The following is a 24,926-nucleotide window of genomic DNA, read 5'->3' as shown; positions in this document are numbered from 1 at the left end:
AACGGTGAAAAACAAAGCCTTCCTGCTAAAATCTGGAACAAGACAAGGATGCCCACTCTCACCACTTCTATTCAACATAGTCTTGGAAGTCCTAGCCACAGCAATCAGGCAAGAAAAATAAAGAAAAGAGGTCCAAACTGGAAGAGAAGAGGTAAAATTGTCACTATATGCAGATGACATGATACTATACATAGAAAACTCTATAAGCTCCACACAAAAACTACTACAGGTGATAAAAGAATTCAGCAAGGTAGCAGGATACAAGATTAACATAGAGAAATCAGTTGAATTTCTTTACGCTAATGATGAAATAGCATGAAAAGAAAGAAAAGAAATAATCCCTTTTAAAATTGCATCCAAAAATAAAATACTTAGGAATTATTGTAACTCTCTGTAGTACAGATTGAAATCAGGGGCTGTGCTATCTCCTGTTTTGTTCTTTCTTTAGATTGTTTTTGATATTTGGGGTCTTTGGTATTTCCACATAAATTTTAGAATTGTTTGTTCTAGTTCTGTGAAAAATGCCATTGGTATTCTGAAAGCGATTGCACTGAATCTGGAGGTTACCTTGAGTAGTATGGTCTTTTTTAACATTAATTCTTCCAATCCATGAGCACTGTATACCTGTCTGTCTGCTTGTGTCATCTTCAGTTTCTTTCATCAAAGTCTTATAATTTTCCTAGTACAGGTCTTTTACCACCTTGGTTAGATTTATTCCCAGGTATTTATTCTTTTTGATGCAAGTGTTTGTTGGGAGTTTTTAAATTACTGATTCAATTTCATAATTGACCTGTTCATATTTTCTATTTCTTCCTGATTCAGTCTTGGGAGGCTGTACATATCTTCTAGGTTGTCCATATTATTGGCACAAAATTTTTCATAGGAATCTCTTATGATCCTTTGTATTTCTGTGGTGTTGGTTGTAACTTCTCTTTTTTCATTTCTGATTTTATTGATTTGGGCCCTCTTTTTTTCTTGATGAGTCTGGCAAAAGGTCTATCAATTTTACCATTTCAAAGAACAGGGTCTTAGTTTCATTGATCTTTTCTATTTTTCTAAAGTCTTTGTGGCACTTATTTCTGACCTGATCGTTATTATTTCTTTCTTTTTACTACCTTTGGGGTTTTTTTGCTCCTCTTTTTCCACTTTCTTTAGGTGTAAGGTTAAGTTGTTTATTTGTGATTTTTTTGTTTGTTTCCTGAGGTAGGCTTGTATTCCTATAAACTTCCCTCTTAGAACTGCTTTTGCTGCATCCCATAGATTCTGGATCATTGTGTTTCTATTTACATTTGTCTCCAGGTATTATTTGATTTCCTTTTGAATTCTTCAGTGACCTATTGGTTGTTTAGTAGCATATTGTTTAGCCTCCATGTATTTGGGGGGTTTTTGCAGGGTTTTTTTCCTTTGTAGTTGCTTTCTAGTATCATACTATTGTGGTCGGAAAAGATGCTTGATATGATTCCAATCATTTTAAATTTACTCTGACTTGTTTTGTAACCCAGCATGTGACTTATCCTGTAGAATATTCCATGTGCACTTGAAAAGAATGTGTATTCTGCTGTTTTTGGATGGAATGTTCTATATATTCCTACTAAGTCCATTTGGACTAATGTGTCATTTAAGGCCAGTGTTTCATTTATTTTCTGTCTGGATGATGTATGTTTGGTGTTAAAGTGCCTACTATTATTGTGTTATTGTCCATTTCTCCCCCTATGTTTGTTAATATTTGCTTTCTGTATTTAGTTGTTCCTATGTTGGGTGCATATTTATTTACAATTTTTATGTCTTCTTCTTGGGGTGATCCCTTGATCATTATGTAATGCTCTTCTATGTTGCTTGTCCTGGAGCCAGTGTTGGCAGGCTAATGGGTGGGGCTGGGGCCCAGGGGATGTAGTATCTGGTGTTCACCTACTGGTGGGTGAGGCCAGGTCTTGGGGCTAGTGCTGGCCCATCTGTGGGCAGAGTCAGGTCCCAGGGTCTTGGAGCTGTTATCAGCCTGCAGGTAGACGAGGCTGGGTCCTAGGTGGTTGGGGACTGAGTATGGCAGCCAGCCTACTGGTGAGTGAGTCTATGCCCCTACTCAGCTAGCTACCTGGCTTAAGATGTCCCAGAACTGGTGCTGATCAGCTGGTGGGTAGGCCAGGCGTAGGCACTAATAAGCTAGAGAGAAGGTTCCAAGATGGCACTTACAAGCACCAATATCCCTGTGGTAGGATGAGCTCCCAGAAATGGCTGCTGCCAGATTCTATGCCCTCGGGGTGAGTTTCAATTGCTTCCTGCCTCTCTGGGAGGCTCTCCCAAGACCAGCACTTGGTCTGACCCAGGATCTTTTCAAATGACTACTTCTGCCCTGGGTTTTAGAGCTTATGAGATTTTGTATACACCCTTTATAAGTAGAGTTTCTATTTTTCACAGCCCTCTGGCCCTCCTGAAGATAGGGTCCACTGGCCTTCAAAGCCAAATGTTCTAGGGGTTTATCATCCTGGTGCAGGACTCCCAGGCTGGGGATTATGATGTGAAGCTTGGACCCCTAGCTCCTTGGGGAGAACCTTTGCAATTGTAATTATCCTCCCATTTGTAGGTCACCCACCTGGCAGAATGGCTCTTGACTATACCACAATTCCACCCCTGCTACCAGTCTTGTTCTGTTTCCTTCTTTATATCTTTAGTTGTAGATGTTTTCTGCTAGTCTTCAGGTCACTCTCATGGATAGTTTCTCTCTGTAGATAGTTGTAATTTTGTTGTGTCCATGGGAGGAGGTGAGCTCAGGGTCTTCCTACTCCACCATCTTGGCTCTTGACAATTCTTTTCTTTTGACCTTTGAAAATGCTGTGGCAGAAGGGACTCCATGGCTTCTGATAAAATATCAGCTGTTAAATTTGTATTTCTTTTTTCCATAGGTAAAGCATCACTTCTCTCTGGCTGCTTTCAATAGTTTTCTGTCCTTAGCTTTCAAAGGTTTGACTGTGATGTATCTTGGTGTGGATTTCTTTGGGTTTATACTGTTTATAATTCACTCACATTCTTGAATCTGTGGGCTTATGTTTTTGCCAAATTTGGGAATATTTCAGCTATTATTTCTTTGAACACTTTTGCAGCCCTACCCCCTTTCTCCTTTCTTTCTGAGACTCTGATGACATGAATATTAGGTCTTTTGTTATAGTTCCACTGATATCTGTTCTTTTTTTCCAGTCTATTTTCTCTCAGTTATTCAGAGTATACAATTTCTATTGTTCTGTCTCCAAGTTCATTGATTATTTTCTGTTTCCAATCTGCAGTTTAACCCATCTACTGAGTGCTTTATTTCAGTTATTGTTTTTTGTAAGTTCTTAGTTTCCATTTGTCCTTATCTATGTATTATATCTCTTTGGTAAGACTTTCTATTTTTAATTTGTATCAAGAATGTTCAGAATTGTTTGTCAAAGCATTTCTATGATGGCTGCTTTGAAATCCTTTTCAGGTAATTCAATCATCCGTGATATCAGTGTTGGCATCTACTGATTTTTCTTCCTCAGTCAGTTTGAGATCTGTTTGAAATCTTTCTGATTCTTGGTAGGATGAGGGATTTTCAATTCAAAACTTGATATTTGTGGTATTATTTTGAAAGACTCTGGATCTTATTTAAATTTTGTGTTTTAGCAGGTCTTGTCTGATACCACTCTGGTGGGTGAAGGAGGATGCTGACTCATTACTGCCAAGTGTGAGTGGAAGTTCTAGTTCCCCACTTGGCCTTGTCTTACACCTCCACAGCAGGGGCAGGCGGCACACTCTGCTATGGTCTGGCAAGGGTTGAAGGCTAGGTTCTTTATTTGGCCTCTGCTGGTCAGGGTAGGAGTAGGCTACAGTTTTTCTCTTGTGTTTGGCTGGAGTAGAACTGTTATTATACAAAAATTTTCTCTATTGTTAGGTTGTTCCTTTTGGGTACTTTGGCTAGAGAAAGCAGGCTTTTCTTGGGGTTTTTTTAATTAGTCTGCAACTGTTCATGTTTCTGGGCTGTCAGCTTGTCCTGCACCCAGTCTGGAATATATAAGGCACAAAGAAAACCCAGGGAACTCACTACTACGTCATTCCTTGGATCCCAAGGTCCTTAGCCAGTCTGCCAACTTCTCTTCAATTTCTTGAATGTCTTGTACTTTTTTTTTTTAATTGAAGTACAGTTGATCCACAATGTTGTGTTAGTTTCAGGTGTACAGCAAAGTGATTCAGATATATAGCTATAGATATAGATATGTATCTATCTATATTCTTTTTCATTATAGGTTATTACAAGATATTGAATACAGTTCCTTGTGTTACACAGTAGGTCCTTGTTTATCTATGTTATATATAGCAGTGTGTATATATTAATCTCAAACTCCTAATTGATCTAAGTTATTCCTCCCTCTTGTGCTTCTTTTATATATAATATCCTGAGCTTTTAGATTTATTTAGCAGGAGGAATACGGAAAAGTATATTTACTCCATCTTCCCAGAAGCAGAAATCTAGTTGTTTCTTTTGAACACACTAATTCGATCATGTCACTCTGCAGCTTAAAACATTTCAATGGCTCCAACTACCTACAGGATCAAATCCCAAAGCAAAAACCTCACGGAGGAGGAGAAACTGTCTGACACGCCTCCACATTTGTTAAGTCCAGCCTGGTTCTTATAAGTACCAGTCACCCTTGAATGCTTAATAATTAAAGAATTGGGGCTTAAGTTAATGCATTTCCCATACCAATATGTATTCTGGGAATTATGCATTTTGTCAAAGACTGTTCCATAGCAAAAATATGATGTACTTGCATAGACATTTTGCTCTGAGTCCAAAGTTTGAGAAAACTGTCAAAGCGAGAACCACACTTACCTTCTACAGGCAGCCGCCGCCGTATGGCCAGGCGTTCCATTTTCCGCTGTGTCTCTGCCAGACTGAAAAGGACCCCATATACATATTGACGAGCTGACCGGAACAGGAGAGCAGCTGGAGGCAGCTCCATGTTACACTCATCCTCAATACATACAGGGATCTTAATCTCACCCTAACAAGAAAATGGTTCAGAAGAAAGGAGAAAATGAATTACCTCAAGGTTTGGAGTTTTGAAATACCAAATTGAGCTAAGAACAACCCCAGTAATGAACTGTAGCCTCTGTAGTCACCTATTAAATTTTCTACTCGTATTTAGACAGAATTTCAGACTAAAAAGAAGCTGTAACAAGCCCAGCTGACCACAGCCAGCTTAAAAGCTATCTTCTATTTTTAAAGTCTCTGCTATGACTGACTATAGTTGACTAAATGCGGAAAATTTATCTTAGACATTTTGCTGGGGGTTAGACTTGTATGGGAAGACCGGAGAAGGGGAATAGTTCTGGAGAAGTGGAGGAAGAAGTAAAGAACAAAAGCAGAATACCTCTTCTTAGATTGTGTCCGTACCTAGACCAGATGCACAAACTTGGTGCATTATCTTCTTCAAAACTCTTGATGGCTCTGCTCACCTGTGATGGCCGGCCTCAGTGCTTAGCCTGCTTTTTCTTAAAGCACCGGTTGAAACAAGGAAAAGGGTCTCATTCTTTCCTTTTAGAGGGCCAATATCACACTGTTTTTTGTTTTCAAATTACTTATTTGAAAAAACAAACAAAAAACTGATCCTTGCAAACATGATTCCTGAAGGCAGACATGAATGATGCTGCAAGAACCATCTTTTAAATGAAAATAACTATACTACCAATGTTACATTTTCTGAAATGTAGCAAATAGAATGCTTAAAAGATTCTTTGGTGGCCTCAGTTTCTTGTTTGCCTTTCTAGATGTGTGCTTTTCTCAGCTGTTTTCAGCGTTGGGACCAAAGGGATTGTTGAAATTTTCCCAGCAGTCTAATCTCATGACTGTGTTCTTCTCCCAAACAAGAATTGATAGGTAAATGCATTAAACAAGATATATATATTTTTAAAAAAAAAAAGGTTAAAAAGAAAAAAAAAATCTCACCATTACACATCCAGGCCTCATTTACTGCACAGTCCCATCTCCTGCTGGTATCACCTCATGAGGGACCCTTAATACAATAAGGGGCCCCAGCACACCTGGTCTCCTTTGATCTCCCTTCAATACCAATGATCAGAATTTTCTCTCATAACTTACTGTCCTAGGAAGTGTGAAGTACAGTGTTGAGAGCACGGAGGTACGTGTTGATAGACTCTCTTACCTTAGTGAGGACATGGTAGATATATGGGTACATAAGACCCCTTCGATGTCTGTGTTCAGCAACCCGCAAGACTTCTGGAGCAACTGGAGGTAAGGGTGGAATGGTGATGTCCATGTGGTTCCTCGTAGACATAGACAGCAGAGATGGGATGTGGGGCTCCCCATCACCCAGGCTAGCATCTGAAACTCCAGCATCGATGGGCTGCACCCAGGACCCTCTGTCACCATTTGGATCCTCCCATCCAGGCTGCTGCTGAAGTGTTTCTGTGATGTGACTAAAAGGTTTAAAAAGGCAGTGTGATATGAAAAGGAATATATGTATATTCATGTATAACTGAAGCATTATGCTGTATACCAGAAATTGACACAACAGTGTAAATTGACTATACTTCAAAATATATATAATATTATAATATATATATAATATATAATATATATATATACACCAAAAAAAAAAGACAGTGTAGAAGAGAGAAAGGAGGTTGATAAGAATATTCTAACTCAAGATGCTGGCTTTGATCCCAAGGAATCTTACAAATCCTCTGGAAGCCAGGACACTGGGTTAGCACTGGACCTGATAGCTTTCCTCTTAGTGGCCATTACTACCCTCCTGGCTTCTTTCATCTGATATAAACCAAAGTGATCAAAAGCCATGGGAACCATCCTGAATCCTTTATATCTTTTAAGAGGCCATGTTTAGAATTTGCTTATGTTCTGAGAAAATAATTACAATTGAAACCGTGAAGCAGCTCTGCCTCCGAGGAATAATCTGCTTGGAGGAATTATCTAAAAACAAATGAGTTCGTACAAAATCCCACTGTTTAATCCTCAGAACCCTGTCTGAGTTGCTAAGCAATATAACTGCATACTCAACTGTTCTAATACTTCAACTCTATAAAGTCTTTTCAATTTTATTTTTTTTACATTCAGTCTATTCCCCCTCACAAATTGAGAAATGACAGCCATGATACATAGCACATTCCTACCAGGCAGGGCTTCCCTAACCAGCCGCTATATGCCTTCTACCTCAGCGGCCTGGGTATCTGAAAATTACCACCTACACACAGTCCAAATGAGCATGAAGTGGCCAAGCATAGAGAGAGTTTTCCTACTTCACTTAAGAGCAGAAAGTCCCAGAAAAAAAGCCAGGAAAATACATTTTCCCACACCCCCTACCCAGGTTACCAGCAAAAGAACACAGATGCTTCAGAAGTCTGTTCCCTGGGGTGCCTATACAGATACTTACTCAGAGCTGGCTCCATTTGGCTCATCACCATCAGAGGAAGAGGAGTGGGAAGAGTCTGGTCCCAAAGGAGGTGAGGCTTTGGAAGTCAGGTAATTGGGAAACTGGGATGCAGAGGAATCGTAAGAGACAGCCCAACTGGCAAAGGGGCTGTCCTGCAGCATGGGATCCTCAGAAAAAGCATGGGATTCCCCCAAAGCGTGGGAGGAGAAGAGAAGAGAGGAGTTGGGTCCCACTGGGAATGGTGGTGGATATTTCATTTTCTGGGGCACATGGTGAGCAAACTAAAGGACAAAAGAGACAGAAAAGCTATTTATTTAACATTTTACCAGGCTCCAAGATGGCTGCCCCAGAAGCTGTGACATAGTGGATGGTGCCAGTAGCTGGAATTGTTGGGATACAAAGAACCTACTGAGAATAACAAGAAATAATTCTAACAGTGATGTACAGATGGAATCTTCCCAAGGCAGGACAATGGACCAATCTATGTCTCCTAAAACCATTCTTCCAACATTAGCTAATCTACCTTCACATGTCTTAGTGGTTACTGATTTGGATGTTTACACAGTCTGCCAGCCTCCATTTGAGAATGTGACATAGGTATATACAGCTTTGATGTTCTCATAATACTGAATCATCCTAACTCCTTAACTTAGATTATAAAAACTGGGAAGCAAGCTGAGTCTAACGCTATCAAATGGTCTCAAGCTTCTTAAAAGATACTTACCATTGGTTTTCCACCAGAGATAGTGCCCATTTGATTTCGTGGAAGGGGAGGATTTCCAAGCCGGTTATTCCGAAAACCTGATGCAAAGAGAAAGGGCTATAATTTAATCAGTCCTAATAATTCGGCCCTGTTACATTCTGCTAACCCCCTATCACCTGAGCAATTATTAATAAATAAGCTACAAATTATTGAGCAGCTACTGCGTGCCATGCCAGGAACCTTACGTAAATTATTTCCTCTGATAACAACCCTATTAAGGAGGTACCATGAGTCACATTTCATACAAATGTGACTTGCCAAGATCACACAGCTAGTACATAGCAGAGGTGGAATTCAAACTCAGGCCTGATCCCACAGACAGGGCTATTTTACATATACAGGCCACAATGGAGGTTAGCACCAGAAGAAGTCCAACCTAAGGAAATGGCATTGGATTTCATCTATAAATTCAAGAAATCAGGGCCCTGTCTCATGTCATTTCTCTTACTACATGGAAATCAAAAGGAGAATGTCTACCAAACAGGAATGACTTCTAGGAGGGTGCAGTACAAACAAGTGATTCCACTCTGGCCCAGGAGTTCCTGAGGGACTAACTCAGTTTCCCCTACAGACAGACCAGCTTGGGGTCAGGTAGAAGCCTTACCTAGAAAGGAGGAGGGACCAACTGGCAGTGAAGAGAGTTTAGTTGTGACTGAATAGTACTCAACTGCTTTCTTGAATCGCTCTATTTTATCTTCTGTCCTGGACTGGATGTTGGAACATCAGATGTTCAGAAGAAGAAATAATATGAGAGTATTTTTTTCATGCAATTTATAATTTGGGAGTCAAAACAATAGCAGAAATCAAACGTTTAAGGAAACCCAAGAGAGCAATTTTTCTTGCTGCAGAAAAGAGTAGGCCAACTCATTTTATGAGTCTAGCATTATCCTGATATTATTCTGATATTAAAACCAGACAAAGACAGCACATGCACACACAAAAAGTACAGTGCAATATTACTCATGAAAATACATGTAAAAATACTCAGTGAGATACTAGTAATTCAAATGCAACAATATAAAAAGGGAGTAATACATTTTTACTATAGCCTGGGAATACAAGGATGGTTCAATATTCAAAAACCAATGGACTAAAGAAGAAAAATCACATGATCCTATCAACATAAACAAACAATACGCATTAGAAAAAATATACCATCCATTAATGATAAAAACCTCTCAGTAAGCTAAGAATAGAAGAGAACTTTCTCAACCTGGTAACATGCATCTGTAAAACCTATAGCTAATATTATACTTAATGCTGACTGAATGCTTCCTCCAAAGATCAAGAACAAGACAAAGATATCCTCTTTCAGTAGTCTTATGTTCATACAAAAACCTGTACAGAAATGTTTATAGAAGCTCCATTTATTTTTATTTATTTATTATTTATTATTTTTATTGAAGTACAGTCAGTTACAATGTATCAATTTCTGGTGTACAGCACAATGTCCCAGTCATGCATATACATACATATATTCATTTTCATTAAAGGTTATTACAAGATATTGAATACAGTTCCCTGTGCTATACAGAAGAAAGTTGGTTTTTTAAATCTATTCTTATATATAGTGGCTAACATTTGCATATCTCAAACTCCCAAATTTATCCCTTCCCACTCCCTTTCTCCTGGTAACCATGATTGTTTTCTATGTCTGTGAGTCTCTTTCTTTTGTAGGTAAGTTCACTAGTGTCCTCTTTTTTTCTTTTTTTAGATTCCACAAATGAGTGATAACATATGGTATTTTTCTTTCTCTTTCTAGCTTACTTCACTTAGAATGATGATCTCTAGTTCCATCCATGTTGCTGCAAATGGCATTACTTTATTCTTTTTTATGGCTGAGTAGTATTTCATTGTATAAAAGTACCACGACTTCTTTATCTAGTCATCTGTCAGTGGCCATTTAGGTTGTTTCCATGTCTTGGCTATTGTATATAGTGCTGCTATCAAGAGGCTCCACTTAAACCACCAAAAATTGGAAACAACTCAAGTATCCTCTAGGGGTGACTGGATAAACAAACTGGTATAGATAGCCACACAACGTATACTACTTGGAAATAAAAAGGAATGAATTATTGATAGATGCAACATGCAACAAATTAGAAGAACCTCAAAAGCATTATGTTGAATGAAAAATGCCACTCTCAAAAGACTATATGCTGTATGATTCTGTTTATAGGCTATTCTCTAAGAGATATAACCACAGTGACAAAGAATAGACTGGTAGTTGTCAGGGATTAGGGATGGGTTTGGTGTGATTACAAAGGAATAGCATGAGAACTTCTGGGGGTGGTTCAACCAGGTTTCTGATCCTGATAGTGATGGTGGTTATATAAATCTATACATGTGTTAAAAATTCATATAAGTGTACATACACATATGCAAAAGTACATTTTACTACATGTTAATTTAAAAAATAAAACTGAAAAAACCCAGAGTACAAGTATAAATGAAATTGTTAAAAATAAAGCTAATTTATTTTCTTGACTTTTAGTTTCATTTTACAAGACAAAATCCTAGTTGAGCTCTTTTTTTTTCACTATTAACAATGAAACATTGGTCCTTGTTTTATGTGGACCTACTTATGTCGTTTTCTTCAGGACCCGTTATCTTCTAATCAGCAAAACCTCCTTTATATTAAAATATACATTGAAACAAAAAAAAAAAAGAGAGAGAAGGATATATACCAGAGTGATAACTATAGCAAATTGCTTCTGGATAATGAAATTATAAGTGACGTTTTCTAAATTTTCCAGAATGAGCTTGTATAACTTTAATAATCAGCGGGAAAAGCTAAAGAATCCTTTAAACCCAGGCCTAGTAATGTTTCCTAAAGGAAACTTTGGGGCTCCAGTCTGTAAGCAGGGAGAAGACAAGCAGCTAGGGGGAGAGAAGGTTGGCAGCACAAAAAAGATCAGATGTGCTGGTGGTATTGGTGAAGGTAGGAAAATTAGTGATTCTTAGGAAGGGGAAGGCTAGCTTACCTGAGACTGTTTGAAAACGTCCTTCCCAACCACGTCCAGGTTTGAGGGGTCTTTGATGGAGCTAACATATTCAGAAACAGCCTTGATCACCACATCACAGGGAGGAAGAACCAGCTGATGAGCTCTGACCTAGAAGAAGTAAGATGAGCAAGGCACACTGACATCAGAGATGGATCACCAAGAAAAGCGGGTAAGATGGGGTGAGATACAGAGTTCAATTCAGTAATTCACTGAGAGAGTTAAATCCTTTTATTTAAATTAGTTTCCCTCCTAATTCTCAGTATAGAACACTTGGACCAAGATTGAAAAGTATAAAGAAAGATAAAATCATATCATCTATAACCCTACTACAAAGATAACCACTGTTTTCTGACATTGCTATAATTAATTAGTTTTCTTTCATGATACATTTTGGGTGCTTCCAAATTTGTGCTCTTAAAGGTAATGCTGTAATGTGTGGACCACGTTTGGATCCTGATTTGAACTAACCACAAAAAGGTCTTTTTGAGACATCAGGAAAATCTAAAAATGGACTGGATATTAAGATGATACCAAGAAATTATCATTAATTTTGTTAGGAGTAATAATGGCATTGTGCTTACGTAAGAAAATGCTCATATATTTCAGAGATGCATATCAAAGAATGTGAGTGTGAGGGGGGAGGGTATAGTTCAGGGGTAGAATACTCGTTTAGCATGCACAAGGTCCTGGGTTCAATCTCCAGTACCTCCATTAATGAATAAATGAATAATACTTCAAAGAACGTGAGCATGAAATGACTTGAGGTCTGGCATTTGTTTTAAAATACATTAGTAACAGCAACAAAAACCCCCCAACAACTGTGATTACTGTTGGATCTGGAAGATGTTGCAATGGTAGTTCACTATATTATTATTATACCTTTGTCTATTTTTGTGATGCTTTAAATTCTTTTAGATAATTTTTTTAATGCTGTGATGAAATGTAGGTATTTTTTGTTGTCCACTTTTCTATTATTTAATTACAAGCGTCCTAGCATGGTAATTACTGAGCCAAAGGGTATAAACTTCTTAAAGGCTTTTTATATAAATTATTTAGCCCAAAGGCTGTACCATTTATTCCTTCAACAAGTACTTACTGCCTACTGTCCTTGGCACCAGCGATATAGCAGTGAACAAGACAGACAAAAATCCCTGCTCTCATGGGAGCTTAAATTCTAGTGTAGGAGTGCTGGGATGGGGTAAGAAGAGTCAAAAAAACAGAACAAGTAAAATGTATAGTGTGCTAACCTGGAGCTTGTCATTCTAAGTGAAGTAAGCCAGAAAGAGAAAGAAAAATGCCATATGATACCACTTATATGTGGAATCTAAAAAAAGAGACACAAATGAACTTATCTACAAAACAGAAACAGACTCACAGACATAGAGAACAAACTTATGGTTACCAGGGGGTAAAGAGGGTGGGAAGGATTAAATTGGAAATTCAAAATTTGCACCTCTTGGAAAGTAATGGAAATGTTAGTTATCTTGATTGTGGTGGTGGTTTCATAGGTGTATACATCTATCAAAATTCATCAAATTGTACATCTGAAATATGTGTAGTTTACTGTACAGGAATCATACTACAATATAGGTGTTTTAAAAAATAGATTTTCAGCTTTGCATGTTCAGGTATTCAATTTTATCACTGCATTCATGCTCTGTGAAAATGAGTCACATGACCAAATTCTTGAGACCTCAATTTATAAAATGATTTATTAATCTTAATTAATGATATATCTTTCTAGTTCACTGAAATGTTTTATAATACATTTTCCAAAATATTTCTTTTATCTATAATAAAAAGAATTTGTTGTTGAAGGACCTAAAAAAATGTATAGTGTGCTAGACGTAGAAAAGTGCTACAGAGAAATCTAGGCAGAGAAAGGGCCAGGGAATGCAACTGATTTGGGGGAAAGGGGCAAGTAATTTAAAATAGAGTGTCAGGAAAGTCCACACTGAGAAAAGAACATTTGAGAAAACCTATAGGAGTGAGGAAATAGCTATGTGGGAGCAAAAGGCATGCCAAGTCGAGGAAATGGTTAAGTGCAAAGGTTCTATGAGCAAAAGAGAAGGGAAGATTAAATCAGAGCTGTACAGGGGTGTGGGGGTGTGGAGAGGCAGGGGGCAGAGGGCACAGTAGGCCGTGGTAACATGAAGAGCCACTGGAGGATTTTGAAAAGAGCAGTGATATGATCTGAGTCAGTTTTTTAAAGGATCACTCTGGCTGTGGTATTGAGAATCAATTTGGGGTGGGGGTGAGGTGGGGCACAGGGCAGGGAAGAGCACAAGCAAAAGACCAACAGTTAGTAAACTGTTATAATAATCCAAGCAAGAATGGTGGCTTGACCAAGGTGGTAGCGGTGAAAATGGCAAGAAGTAGATGTATTTTGAAGGAAGAACTGATCGTATTAGCTGCCAGAGGAAATGTGGGGCGTGAGAGAGAAGTCAAGGATGATTCCAAGATTTTTAGGCTGAGCAACTGGAAGGATGAGGTTGCCAATAATGAAAATTAGGGATGGCTGTGGGAAGAACAGGTTTAGGGTAATGATCAGGAGTTTCTTAGTAGGCCATTAGCTATTAGAGTCTGGAGTTCAAAGGGGGAGATCAAAGCTGGAGACATATATTTAGGAGTCATCAACGGACAAATGGTATTTAAAGTCATGAGTCTAGACGAAATCAATCATCCAGGCAGTGTGTGTAGACAGAAAAGAGAAAGGGACAAAGATAGAACTCTAAGACGCTCCAAAGTTAAGTAGAGAAGATATCCAGGAAGCAGCAAAGGAGACAGAAGCAGCAGCCAGTGAAACAGGAAGGAAACTAGAAGAGAGTGGTGTCCTTAAAGCCAAGTAAAGAATATGTTCTGAAAAAGAAGAAGTGAGCAACTGGGTCATGTGCTGCTGACTGGTCAAGTGAGATGAAAATTGAGATCTGGTCATTGGATTTATTATCACAGTCATTGGTGATTTTGTCAAGAGCAATTTCAGCAAAGCAGATTGAAGAGAGAACAGGGAAAAGGAATAGCAAACAGCTCAATCACAGACAGCTCTTGAGAAGAGTCTCCTCTAAGGGAATAAGTATGGAGCAGTAGCTTGGGTGGAGGGAGTGAAGTCAAGAGCAGGTTTTGTTTTACTTTTTAAGATGGGTGCATGCTTATATATCTGATGAGGAAAGAGCCAATGAAAGGAGTGAAATTGATGACGTGGAAGAAAGAGGGGAGAACTGCTGAAGTGATGCCCTTAAGTTAGCAAGAGGGGATGGATCTAGCTTAAGAGTGGAGGGGGTTGGCCTTAGATAGGGACATGGACAGGTCATCCACAGTGAACATGAGGCGGGCAGAGCATGTGGGCACACAGATGCATGCAGGTGAGAAGATGGGAGCTGATGGAAGTTCTCTTCCCAGTGCTTCAATTTTCTCAGTGAAATAGGAAGCCAGGTCATGAGCAGAGGATGAGAAAGGAGGAGGGAGCATTAGAGGCTTGAGGAGAGAGGAAAAGGTCTGAAATGGTTGTCTAGGAGAGTGAAAGAACTGGGGAAATAATAATACCACCACCAACTTATACTACCACAAGTGTATGAGAGTATCAGTCTCACCACAGCCTTGATAGCAGTAGGTAGACTAACTTTTCGATATTTTGTAAACTGTTAGGTTAAAAACAAATCACACTGCTCATTTAATTTGTATGTCTGATCACTAGTGAGGATGAATACCTAGTCATAATATTGGCCATTGTATTTCCTCTTTTGTGACTTGTCTGCTTCTGTCCTTTGCTCATTATTTCACTTATTGGGGTATTAGTATTTTTCTTCATAGGTTTTTATGGATCCTTAAGATAATAAGGGTATGAGACAATAGAAAATATGTATTTTTCTCTGCCCCCTAGTTCCTGACACAAAGCTCCTGAAACTCTTGTAATTTCCTAAGTGGTAAGAGCACTGGGAACATCTTTTGCTCTAATGAGGTGACTCTGGGTGGGCTCTGGAATGAGGGCTGCTCACCAGAAAGATCAAGCCACAATTAGAAGCTTGGAGTCTTCCTCGACCCCTCCCCCACTATTCTCTTGAGAAGGGAGCAGGGCTGAAAATGGAGTTAATGTTTGATCATGCCTATGTGATGAAGCCACGATAAAATCCCCAAAGGACAGGGTTTGGAGAGCTTCCAGGTGGCAAACACATCTACATACCAGGAGGATGATGTACCTTAACTCCATGAGGACATAGGGTCCTGTACTTGGGACTCTCCTAGACCTCATCCTCTGTATCTCTTCATCTGGCTTTTCATCTGTGTCCTTTATCATGTCCTTTAATAAACTGATAAACTTAAGCATTTCCCTGAGTTCTGTGAGCTGCTGTAACAAATTAATTGAATCAGAGAAGGGGGTCATTGGAACTTCTAATCTATAGCCAGTTGGTTGGTCAGAAGCACGGGTGATAACCTAGGCTTATGACTGGTGTCTGAGGTGGGCAAGGGTTAGGGGGAAGGCTTCTGGGACTGAGCCCTTAACCTGTGGGACCTGACACCATCTCCAGGTAGATAGTGTTAGAATTGAGTTCAGTTGTAGGATATCCAGCTGGTGTCACAGAAAATTGCTTTGTGTGGGGAGAACCCCCCACATGTTCAGTGACCAGAAGTATCAGAAGTGAGGTGTTATATGTGAGTGTGGCAGTAGTGGGGGAGTAAATGAGACACAAAGGAAAGAAAGACGTAAGAGGGAATAACTGGATGTTTCCCTGCACAGAAGGTGGAAAACTGAGGTTTTTCCTTTTTAAGTGTATTGATCACAGTTTATAAACTTTTTGTCTGTGAGTATCTGAAATATGTTAGGTTCACTGAAAGATATTCTATCAAAAATTCAAAACCTGATGTCCTCTAGGCAGGGATGTATAGGCAGGAAGTGGGGTACATTACCTTAAGTGATGCAAGGGGATGTTCTGGTCCCAAGAGGCTCCAGTGAAAAGCAGCCAGGTCCTCATCTGGGAGAATGTGATTACCTATAAAGTATATTGGTCATTTATTGATGTTACAAATGTTTTCTTAGAACTCCCAGGCCATGAAAGGACTTCTGGGAGAGAAAATGATCAAATAATTCACATAGGTCTATGTTCTTAATGTGATAACTACAGTAGCTATGTGTTGATTACCTACCATGTATCACATGCATTATATGTACAGTCTTTATAATAACTGTGTATGCTAATGTCATTATCCCCATTTTACAGATAAGGAAACTGAGGTTTGAACAAGTTTGGTGACTTTGCCCAAGGGGGTACGTCTAATGAGTGCCCACACTAGGATAAGAAGCTAGAACTGTTGGATACCAAAGCCCATATTTTCTATCACCTACTCATGCTGCCTTTTATAATAACAGCCACCAATTACTGACTGCCTACTAAGTGTTGGGCATTTTATATATCTTATTTCACTTAACCTTATCAACAACATCATGAGGTATTATTATTCCATTTCAGATGAGGAAACGGAAACCAGAGGGGTCTAACTTCAGTAATTTGCTCAAGGCCTAATTCCAAAACTTGTGCTGACTCCACTAGGTTATCCAAGCTCAGTTCCTTTGGGATTACAAGCAGAGGTCACAACTCAAGATATTAACCTTCATGCAATCAGTACTTAGAAAACCAACCTGAAACATAATCAACACTCTGCAACTTACTTTGAAATACATCTTTAAAGGAAAGACTGATAGATGGATAGATACATGATAAATCAAGTATAGTAAAATGTTAATGGCAGAATACAGGTGGTAGATATAGGATTTTCACACAAAATTCTTTCAATTTTGCTGTACGTTTGGGAATTTTCATACTAAAACTGTTAGCACAACAAAAACAAGAAGAAAACCATAAAGAAAAATTTGTGTTCTTGATCTAAATTTAAACACTGGAGTAGAAGTGCTAATGCTTTGAGTGGGAAACCAAAGCTGTCTAGGGCTAAGATGGTACTCTGCATAAAATGGTTATCACAACTAACAAAAGAAAAAGGGTTTTAAGAATCAAAATAATGCTCTGGAATATCCTGTATTAATTCATAAGGCAAACATGCTGAGTCTCTAGTAAGAAGTCCAGAAGCACAGTGTTTGGCACGTGGACTTTCAGAAGCTAAATTCAATCATGATAGGCTAAATTGCTCTGGTCTACATCCCTTAACACTGGAGGAGGAAACTTTCCTCCAAAAGGCTGATCACAAAAGCCTATTCTTTGGACCACCTACCTAGCAGTGCAGCAAATATGGGAAAATTCATCCGCTTCAGGCCCAGCTGCTTGGCCACCTCCTGCATCAGGAACTGGTTGGTAGTAAGGTTCTTCCCATTCCAGCTAAGCTTCAGAGCATGGGAACTATAGTAAGAGGGAATATTGTAGAGAGCATACTCGGAATCATGGGCAAGAAGACCGTGGAAACCATTTTCCCTGAAAAAAGCCACCACTTCCAAATGGTGGTCTTCAAGGCTCTGAAAGACCTAGGAGAGAAGAAGAGAAGACATCATGCAACAGAAGCTGATCTGTATTTGGTTAGAAGTCAGGAAAGTTAGTAATTGAATTTTATAGTTTGTTGAAATTTTAAGACTATGATGAGGGTCGGGGAGAGAGTATAGCTCAATGGTAGAGTGAGTGCTTAGCATGCACAGGGTCCTGGGTTCAATCCCCAGCACTGTCAAAAAATAAGCAAATATAAACCTAATTGCCTCCTCCCCCCAAAAAATTCAAAATAAGATTACGATGAGAGTGAACAAAATACTCTTCCAAAAAAAAGCCTCTCCCAGACTAGAACTTGATTATTACTGTAAACACAGGCAGCATTATCCATGTGTTCATTCAAATGACCAGTTTTTTTTTCTGACTCCTCACATGAAACTATAATCTGAGGCTCTTTAAAAGAATACTGAAATTAATGTGGTATATACTATTTAAGTTTTTACTTTAAACAATAACAGAAGAGACCTTTGTCAGAAAGATAATGCTATTATATATTGCTCAGCACCTTCTAAACACTGCGTGTACTTTACATATATTATCTCATCATCAGAACAACCGTGGGCAAGGTAAATATGGATGAAAAAACAAGTGGAAACAGACATAGAAATGTTAAATAATACACAGCTAGAATCTGAGTCTAAGTTCATCTGACTCTTTTTCAGAAAATCCCTGCTTTCTTTCTTAGGAGCACCTTAAACCGCAGGGCACCCAAATCAGGCATTTCCAACAATTAGACGTCAGAAGTATCACCCCATTTTAGAAATGGGAAAACTAAGGCTGTGAGAGGATGGCTATCCCCAAAGTTGCATAATGAGTGAGTATATACAGGATTCAAACCAGGTTGAGCTGACTCCAGAATGCACACTTTCCATTGTATGAGGTTTCTTCCTGGAGAGCAGTATTTTTAATGTAACAGAGGCAGACTGTTGAGTGCCCTTCCTATGCATGCCACTCCTGCCTTATACAAAGCATACTGAAATGATCTGCACACTGGGTCTACTACACTAAATTCCTTGACTGCAGAGGCTTTATTTACAACCTCTGTATTCCTGGCTCCCACATAAGACCTGAGGCATGGTAGTATGAATAATAAATACTAACAGATAAGGAACATGTACCATATGCTAAGCAATGCTCCAATTGCTTTATATTCATTAACTCATTTAATACTCAAAACAATCTCATGAGGACATAGCTGCTATTATTATCCCTGTTTTACATTATATTCCTAAGGTCACACGGCTATAAGGAGCAAAGCCTGCATTGTAGCTCTAGAGCCTGTAGACCTTGAAAATTTCGTTGAACTCAACTGACCTTTTTACTTTTTTTTCATTTAAGTTGTAAAGGAATGGTAATTTTCTGGAGTCTGACAGGAGTTTCAATGCATTAAGCTTTTGCTAAGCTACAGAAAGAGAGTCCAACCATAGTAGATAGTCATGTCACCACATTAAGTTGCACAAGGGGAGGCACACTGGCAAGCAGATAGCAAAACAGTCAGTATTTGTTTGATATCCAGACAAAGGAAGCAAAAATCCTTACTTTGCACCACAACATATTTATGCCTAGAGTTATGATTAACTCCAGGTGGGTCAGGGTAGGAGTAGTTTTATGCTGTCCCCTGGTGATAGCTGCTTCCAGCATATACCCCTCATACCAATCACTGATTGAGCATCCATCTACCTTGTACCAGGCATAGTGCAGAATGTGACGCATTCTCTCTCAACATCACAACCTGACCATGTAGGCATTATAAGCCCCATTTTATGGATGAATAAATTGAGGCTCAAAGAAGCAATGTGCCATGCTCAGAGCCACCCACGGAGCTGGGAAATGGGAGCCTAGGTCAGACTAACATGACAGTCCATGATGCTTTTTCTACAACAACATATTACCTTTAGCTGGTCTGAAGCTGATTATGCCACCATCCAAATGATTTCAACTCCAGAGAGCCAAGGTCTAGTGACTTTCAAGAAACCTGGTGGCTCTTATAACACTAGGAATGTAAATCACAACCACCTGGAAAGCATTTTCAAAATGTACAAATCTGTGCCTCACCTCAGACCTGCTGAAACAATTTCCTGAGTATAATCCAAATGCCTATACTCCAAAATAGCTTCTGGTAGGTTCCGATGCACATTCGCAATTAAGAACCATTGAACTAATCCAACTACTCAGTTTAAAAAGATTTCACTTTATTGAAATTTAACTGACATATAGAATTGTAAGATATTTGAATTGATAAAGAACTGTAAGTGTACATCATGGTGATTTGATACACATATAACCAATCACTCATTTTCTGCTTAGGCAACTAAGGCCTAGAAAGGATAAATGATTACCTAGCTAATTTGCAGCAGAACCAGGATTAGAACAAGAGTCTCATGATTCCAGGTATAAAAATTCTTTCACTACATATTCTGCAATAAGTAATAGAAAACAATAAAATAAGAACTTCACGAATCTCTCTCATAATTCTCCAACCAGGCTAGTTTCCTAACTACCCTTCTCCAAGATTACTCCTGTTTCTTCTCTTTGCTCACTTGGTTCCCTGCTTAGAATGCCTTAACTGCTTCTCTTTCTTGGTGTTTCAAATACTTTCCATAGGCCTACCTCCTCTTACATAAATTCTTTGATTATTTCCCTCCTCTTAACTCTGACAGCACTGAGACACATGACACAGTTATGGAACTAGCTTGACAATACCATCATCTCTAAGTTTTAAGATCATCGATTATTTCTTACTCTTGTGTGTATCCTCCATGGTCCTGACCAGCACTAAGGACACAGGGCTGGAGTCGACAGAAAAGCAAAGAAAGGCTTACAGAGGTTGTTAAAAAGAAAAGCCGCCCTGGCAAATGAAAGGGCACCATCATCTCAGTATTTGACTTGTACAACAGACATACCAAAGTCACCAGGAAAAGGCTGCCGGGACTGCAGGTTAGCTACTACAGCTCAAGCAGCAAAGTAATATTAAGTATCAATCAAGTACCTACTCTGTACCAGGCACTGTTCCAAGCACACTGTGTTTCACTAATCTTGCAAGAACATCATAAGGCATTATTATCTCCCTTTTACAGATGAGGGAGCAATGAGACCCAGAGGTTGAAGAACTTTGCCAAAGTCACACAGCTAAAAACTGAAGCTGGATATTAAGCACATGAAAAGATGCTCAAGATTCCCTAGTTATTAGAGAAATGCCAATCAAGAAACCACAAAAGAAAATCAACTGACACATACTAGGATAGCTGTAATTTTTAAAATGTAAAATAACGAGTGTTGGTGAGGGTGTGGAGAAACTGGAGTCCTCCATACATTGCTCGTGGGAATGTAAGATGGTGCAGCCACTTTGGAAAGCAGTCTGGGAGGCCCTCAAATGGTTAATGTAGAGCTATCATATGATCCAGAAATTCTACATGTCGGTATGTAACAAACAGAATTGAAAACATACGTTCACACAAAAACTTATACATGAATGTTCACAGCAGCATTATTCATAACAGTCAAAGTGGAAACAACCCAAATGTCCATCAACTAATAAATAAACAAAATATGGTATTTCCAAACAAAGGAATATTATTCTACCATAAAAAGGAATGAAGTACTGATTCATGCTAATACATGAATGAATCTTGAAAAAATTATATGAATTGTCCAGAATAGGAAAGCACACAGAGATGGAAAAAATAGATTACTGGCTGCCAGGGACTGGGGGAAAGGGAAAATGGAGACTCACTGACAGCAGGTACTAGCATGTCCTTTGGGGGTGATAAGTGTTCTGGAATTTGATAGTGGTAACAGTTGCACAACTTTGTGACTAAACTAAATACCACTGAATTACACATTTTAAAACAGTTAATTTTATGGTATGTGAATTTTATCTCAATTTAAAAAAATTCAGCTCTGCCTACAAAGCTCCCTCTCACTTTTTAAAGTTTTGATTATGGTGGGGGGAGGGTAATAGCTCAGTGGTAGAGCACATGATTAGCACACATGAGGTCCTGGGTTCAATCCTCAGTACCTCCATTTAAAAAAAAAGTTTTGAGTACATAAAATTGTAAACATACACAGGTAAAGAGAATAGCATAATGAATCCCCATGATATCATTATCTACTTTCAAATGTCAATGTTAAGTCATTCTTATTCCTCTACCTTGCCCCTTTTTTTCTATGGCATTTTTCCCCCTCTGGCATTTTTAATATGTTTTTGTTGTGTGTGTGGTAAAACCTCACATACCATAAAATTTACCATCTTAACCATTTTTAAGTGTACATACCAGTTCAGTAGTTTTAAGTATACTCACATTGTCCTGAGACAGATCTCCAGAACTTTTTTAATCTTGCAAATCTGAAACTTTATACCCATTAAACAACTCCCCATTTCCCCCTCCCTTAGCCCTTGGCAGCTACCATTCTACTTTCTGTTTCTATGAATTTGACTACTTTGGATAGCTCATATAAGTGGAATTATGCAGCATTTGTCTTTTTGTGACAAGTTTATTTTACTTAACATAATGTCCTCAAGATTCATCCATGTTGTAGCATGTGACAGGATTTCCTTCCTTTTTAAGGCTGAACAATATTCTATTGTATGTATATACCTATCTTCTTTATCTATTTATCTGTCAATGGACATCTGGGTTGCTTCCACTTCTTAGCTATTGTGAATAGTGCTACTATGAACATGGGTGAGCAAATATCCCTTGGAGAGCCTGCTTTCAGTTCTTTTGGGTAAATTCCCAGAAGTAGAATTGCTAGATCTAGGGGGGAGGGTATAGCTCAGTGGTAGAGCGCATGCCTCGCATGCACAAGGTTGTGGGTTCAATCCCCAGTACCTCCACCAAAAAGTAATAAATAAACAGATAAACCCAATCACCTGCCCCCCAGAAAATAAAATTTAAAAAATTAAGAATTGCTAGATCATATGGTAATCCTATTTTTAATTTTTAAAGGAAGCTCTATATTGTTTTCCATAGTGGCCACATCATTTTATATTCCCACCAACAGGGCACAAGTGCTCCAATTTCTCCACAACCACACCAACACTTGCTTTTTTCTTTCTTTCTTCTTCTTTTTTTTTAAATAGTTGCCATCCTAATGAGTGTGAAGTAATACTTCATTGTGGTTTTGACCTGCATTTCTCTGATGATTAGTGATGTTGATCATCTTTTCATATGATTGTTGGTCATTTGGGGCATTCTTTAAAGCAAATTTCAGATATCAAATCACCTATAAATACTTCATTATTTATCTGTAACAGACAAAGACTTTAAAAATAACAAACAATACTATTATTTCACCCAATAAAATTAGTAGTTTTTTAATAATATCCAGTCTCTAATCTATTTTTCACGATTGCCTCAAAAACACCTCTGGATAGTTGGTTTGTTCAAGTCAGGATCCAAATAGGGTCAACATGCTGCATCTGGTTGATACGGCTCCCAAGTATCTTAAATTTATAGCAGTTGTCCTTCCTTCTATTTAAATACCATTTATTTGTTGAAAAAAAATTCCTCATTTTTTAAACTATAAAGGTAACATAGATTATTCAACAAATGATACTGGGATAATTGGACATTTATTTGCAAAAAAATACAATGGATCTATTCCCTTACACTTTAACTGAGATGACCATAAAAATAATAAAAGACATTGCAGGGGAATTTTTTAAAAATAATTTCAGAGTCAGGAAAATTTACATATAAGAGAAAACCCAGTAACAGTAAAGAGAAAGATCAATCTTCTTGACTACATAAAACAAAACATTTCTGCTTAGAAAAAGCCAATGTAAGTAAACTCAAAAGACAAATGACAAACTGCAAAAAAAAAAAAAAAATTGAAAGTCATAGTGCAGAGGGCTCATTTCTGTAGCACAGAAGAAAAAAAAAAAAAAGCCTAACAACCCAAGAGAACATTTCACAAAAACAGGAAACACAAATAGATTTTAAGCATATAGAAAGGTAATCATACTCACTTGTGATAAGTGAAAATTAAAACAATACTGAAACATGGTATTTTGCCTATAGGATTAGCAATTATTGTATTGGTGAGGGAAACATGCACTCGGAGATATTAAGTTAGGGGTATAAATGGTATAATCTCTAGGGAGAGCAATTTTACAAGATCTTTCAAAGTTACAAATGCACAGACCTTCTGACCCTGAAATTCTGGTTTTAGGGATTTACCTTTTAGATATGTAAAGCAGTTGGAACAAGAAAGCAAGTGTTTAAGTATAAGCAATGGCACTGCAATTGTACAAAGTGTTCACTACAGCATTATTTGTAATAGCTGAAAAGTGGAAACAATCTAACTGCCCATCAATAAGGAACTAATTATATAAATTATATGCATGCAATGGAATAGGGTGGAAATGTGAAGAATAAGTTCAAAATTCTATGTACTCATGTGGAAAAATCAACATGATATATTAAATGATAGTAGCAAAGTACAGAATATTATATAAAAGTGTACTATCATTTTTTTTAAAAAAAGATGTATTTGTGATTTCCGGTCAAGATGGCGGAGTAGTAGGAACTCACGAACTCACCTTTCCTCACGACTACAAAAAAACCACAAACAATTTCTGAATAGCCATCAAGAAAAAAGACTGGAACCTAGCAAAAAAGATCTGCTTCAACTGGAAACATTGAGACAGAACCACAACAGGAAGGTAGGAAGGGTGCACTCACAATATAGTTGGGCCCCAACTCCCCCAGCTTGGCAACCCACAAGCTGAAGAACAACTAAGTCACAGAGGTGCTCCCACAAGAGTGAGAGTTCTGAGCCCCATGTCAGGCTCCCCAGACCAGGGTTCTGACAGTGGGAGGAGGAGACCCCAGGACATCTGGTTTTGAGGGCCAGTGGGGCTTAACTTCAGGAGACCCACAGGACTGGGAGAGACAGAGACTTGACTTTCTTGAGAGGAGTACATGAAAAACTCATGTGCACCAGGTCCAGGGGCAGAGGCAGTGATTGCATAGGAACCTGGGCCAGACCTGCCTGCTGGTTCTGGAAGGTCGCCTGGGGAGTTAGGGGACTGCTGCAGCTCACCCAGGGAACATAGAAGCTGGTGGTGGACATTCTGGGCGTGTTCATCTACATGAGCTTCCCTGGAAGCTGACATCTTGATTGGATCATTAGCACCAAGACCCAGCCCCACCCAACAGCCTGTAGGCTTAAGGGCTTGCAACCCTCAGGCTAAACAACATACTGGGTGGAAATACAGCCTTACCCATCAGCAGACTTTCTGAGC

The 24,926-nt window shown here is 38.6% G+C and overlaps 1 protein-coding gene and 1 non-coding gene across 4 annotated transcripts in view; one reads left to right on the top strand and one right to left on the bottom strand.

Moving 5' to 3' along the window:
- The window catches only part of FAM120C (family with sequence similarity 120 member C), a 96,682-nt gene that overhangs the window by 49,578 nt on the left and 22,178 nt on the right, over nucleotides 1-24,926 (bottom strand). For 2 of the 3 annotated variants that reach the window (XM_031445122.2, XM_064483123.1), the window contains exons 2-9: nucleotides 17,415-17,661; nucleotides 16,098-16,180; nucleotides 11,172-11,300; nucleotides 8,792-8,894; nucleotides 8,149-8,225; nucleotides 7,425-7,705; nucleotides 6,180-6,453; nucleotides 4,847-5,018 (exon numbers count right to left, since the gene is read on the bottom strand). In XM_031445122.2, coding sequence (XP_031300982.2) covers nucleotides 4,847-5,018; nucleotides 6,180-6,453; nucleotides 7,425-7,705; nucleotides 8,149-8,225; nucleotides 8,792-8,894; nucleotides 11,172-11,300; nucleotides 16,098-16,180; nucleotides 17,415-17,661 — 1,366 coding nt within the window. Of the gene's footprint in view, nucleotides 1-4,846; nucleotides 5,019-6,179; nucleotides 6,454-7,424; nucleotides 7,706-8,148; nucleotides 8,226-8,791; nucleotides 8,895-10,695; nucleotides 10,818-11,171; nucleotides 11,301-16,097; nucleotides 16,181-17,414; nucleotides 17,662-24,926 lie in introns of those variants that run through there. The other variant, XM_064483119.1, reaches the window with a different exon arrangement.
- Nucleotides 22,442-22,514, top strand: TRNAA-CGC (transfer RNA alanine (anticodon CGC)). The gene has a single exon. It is a non-coding gene; the product is annotated as a tRNA-Ala (tRNA).

The sequence above is a fragment of the Camelus dromedarius genome, chromosome X (assembly GCF_036321535.1).
Source record: "Camelus dromedarius isolate mCamDro1 chromosome X, mCamDro1.pat, whole genome shotgun sequence".
NCBI lineage: Eukaryota > Metazoa > Chordata > Mammalia > Artiodactyla > Camelidae > Camelus > Camelus dromedarius.
This window is presented reverse-complemented; position numbering and strand designations above follow the sequence as displayed.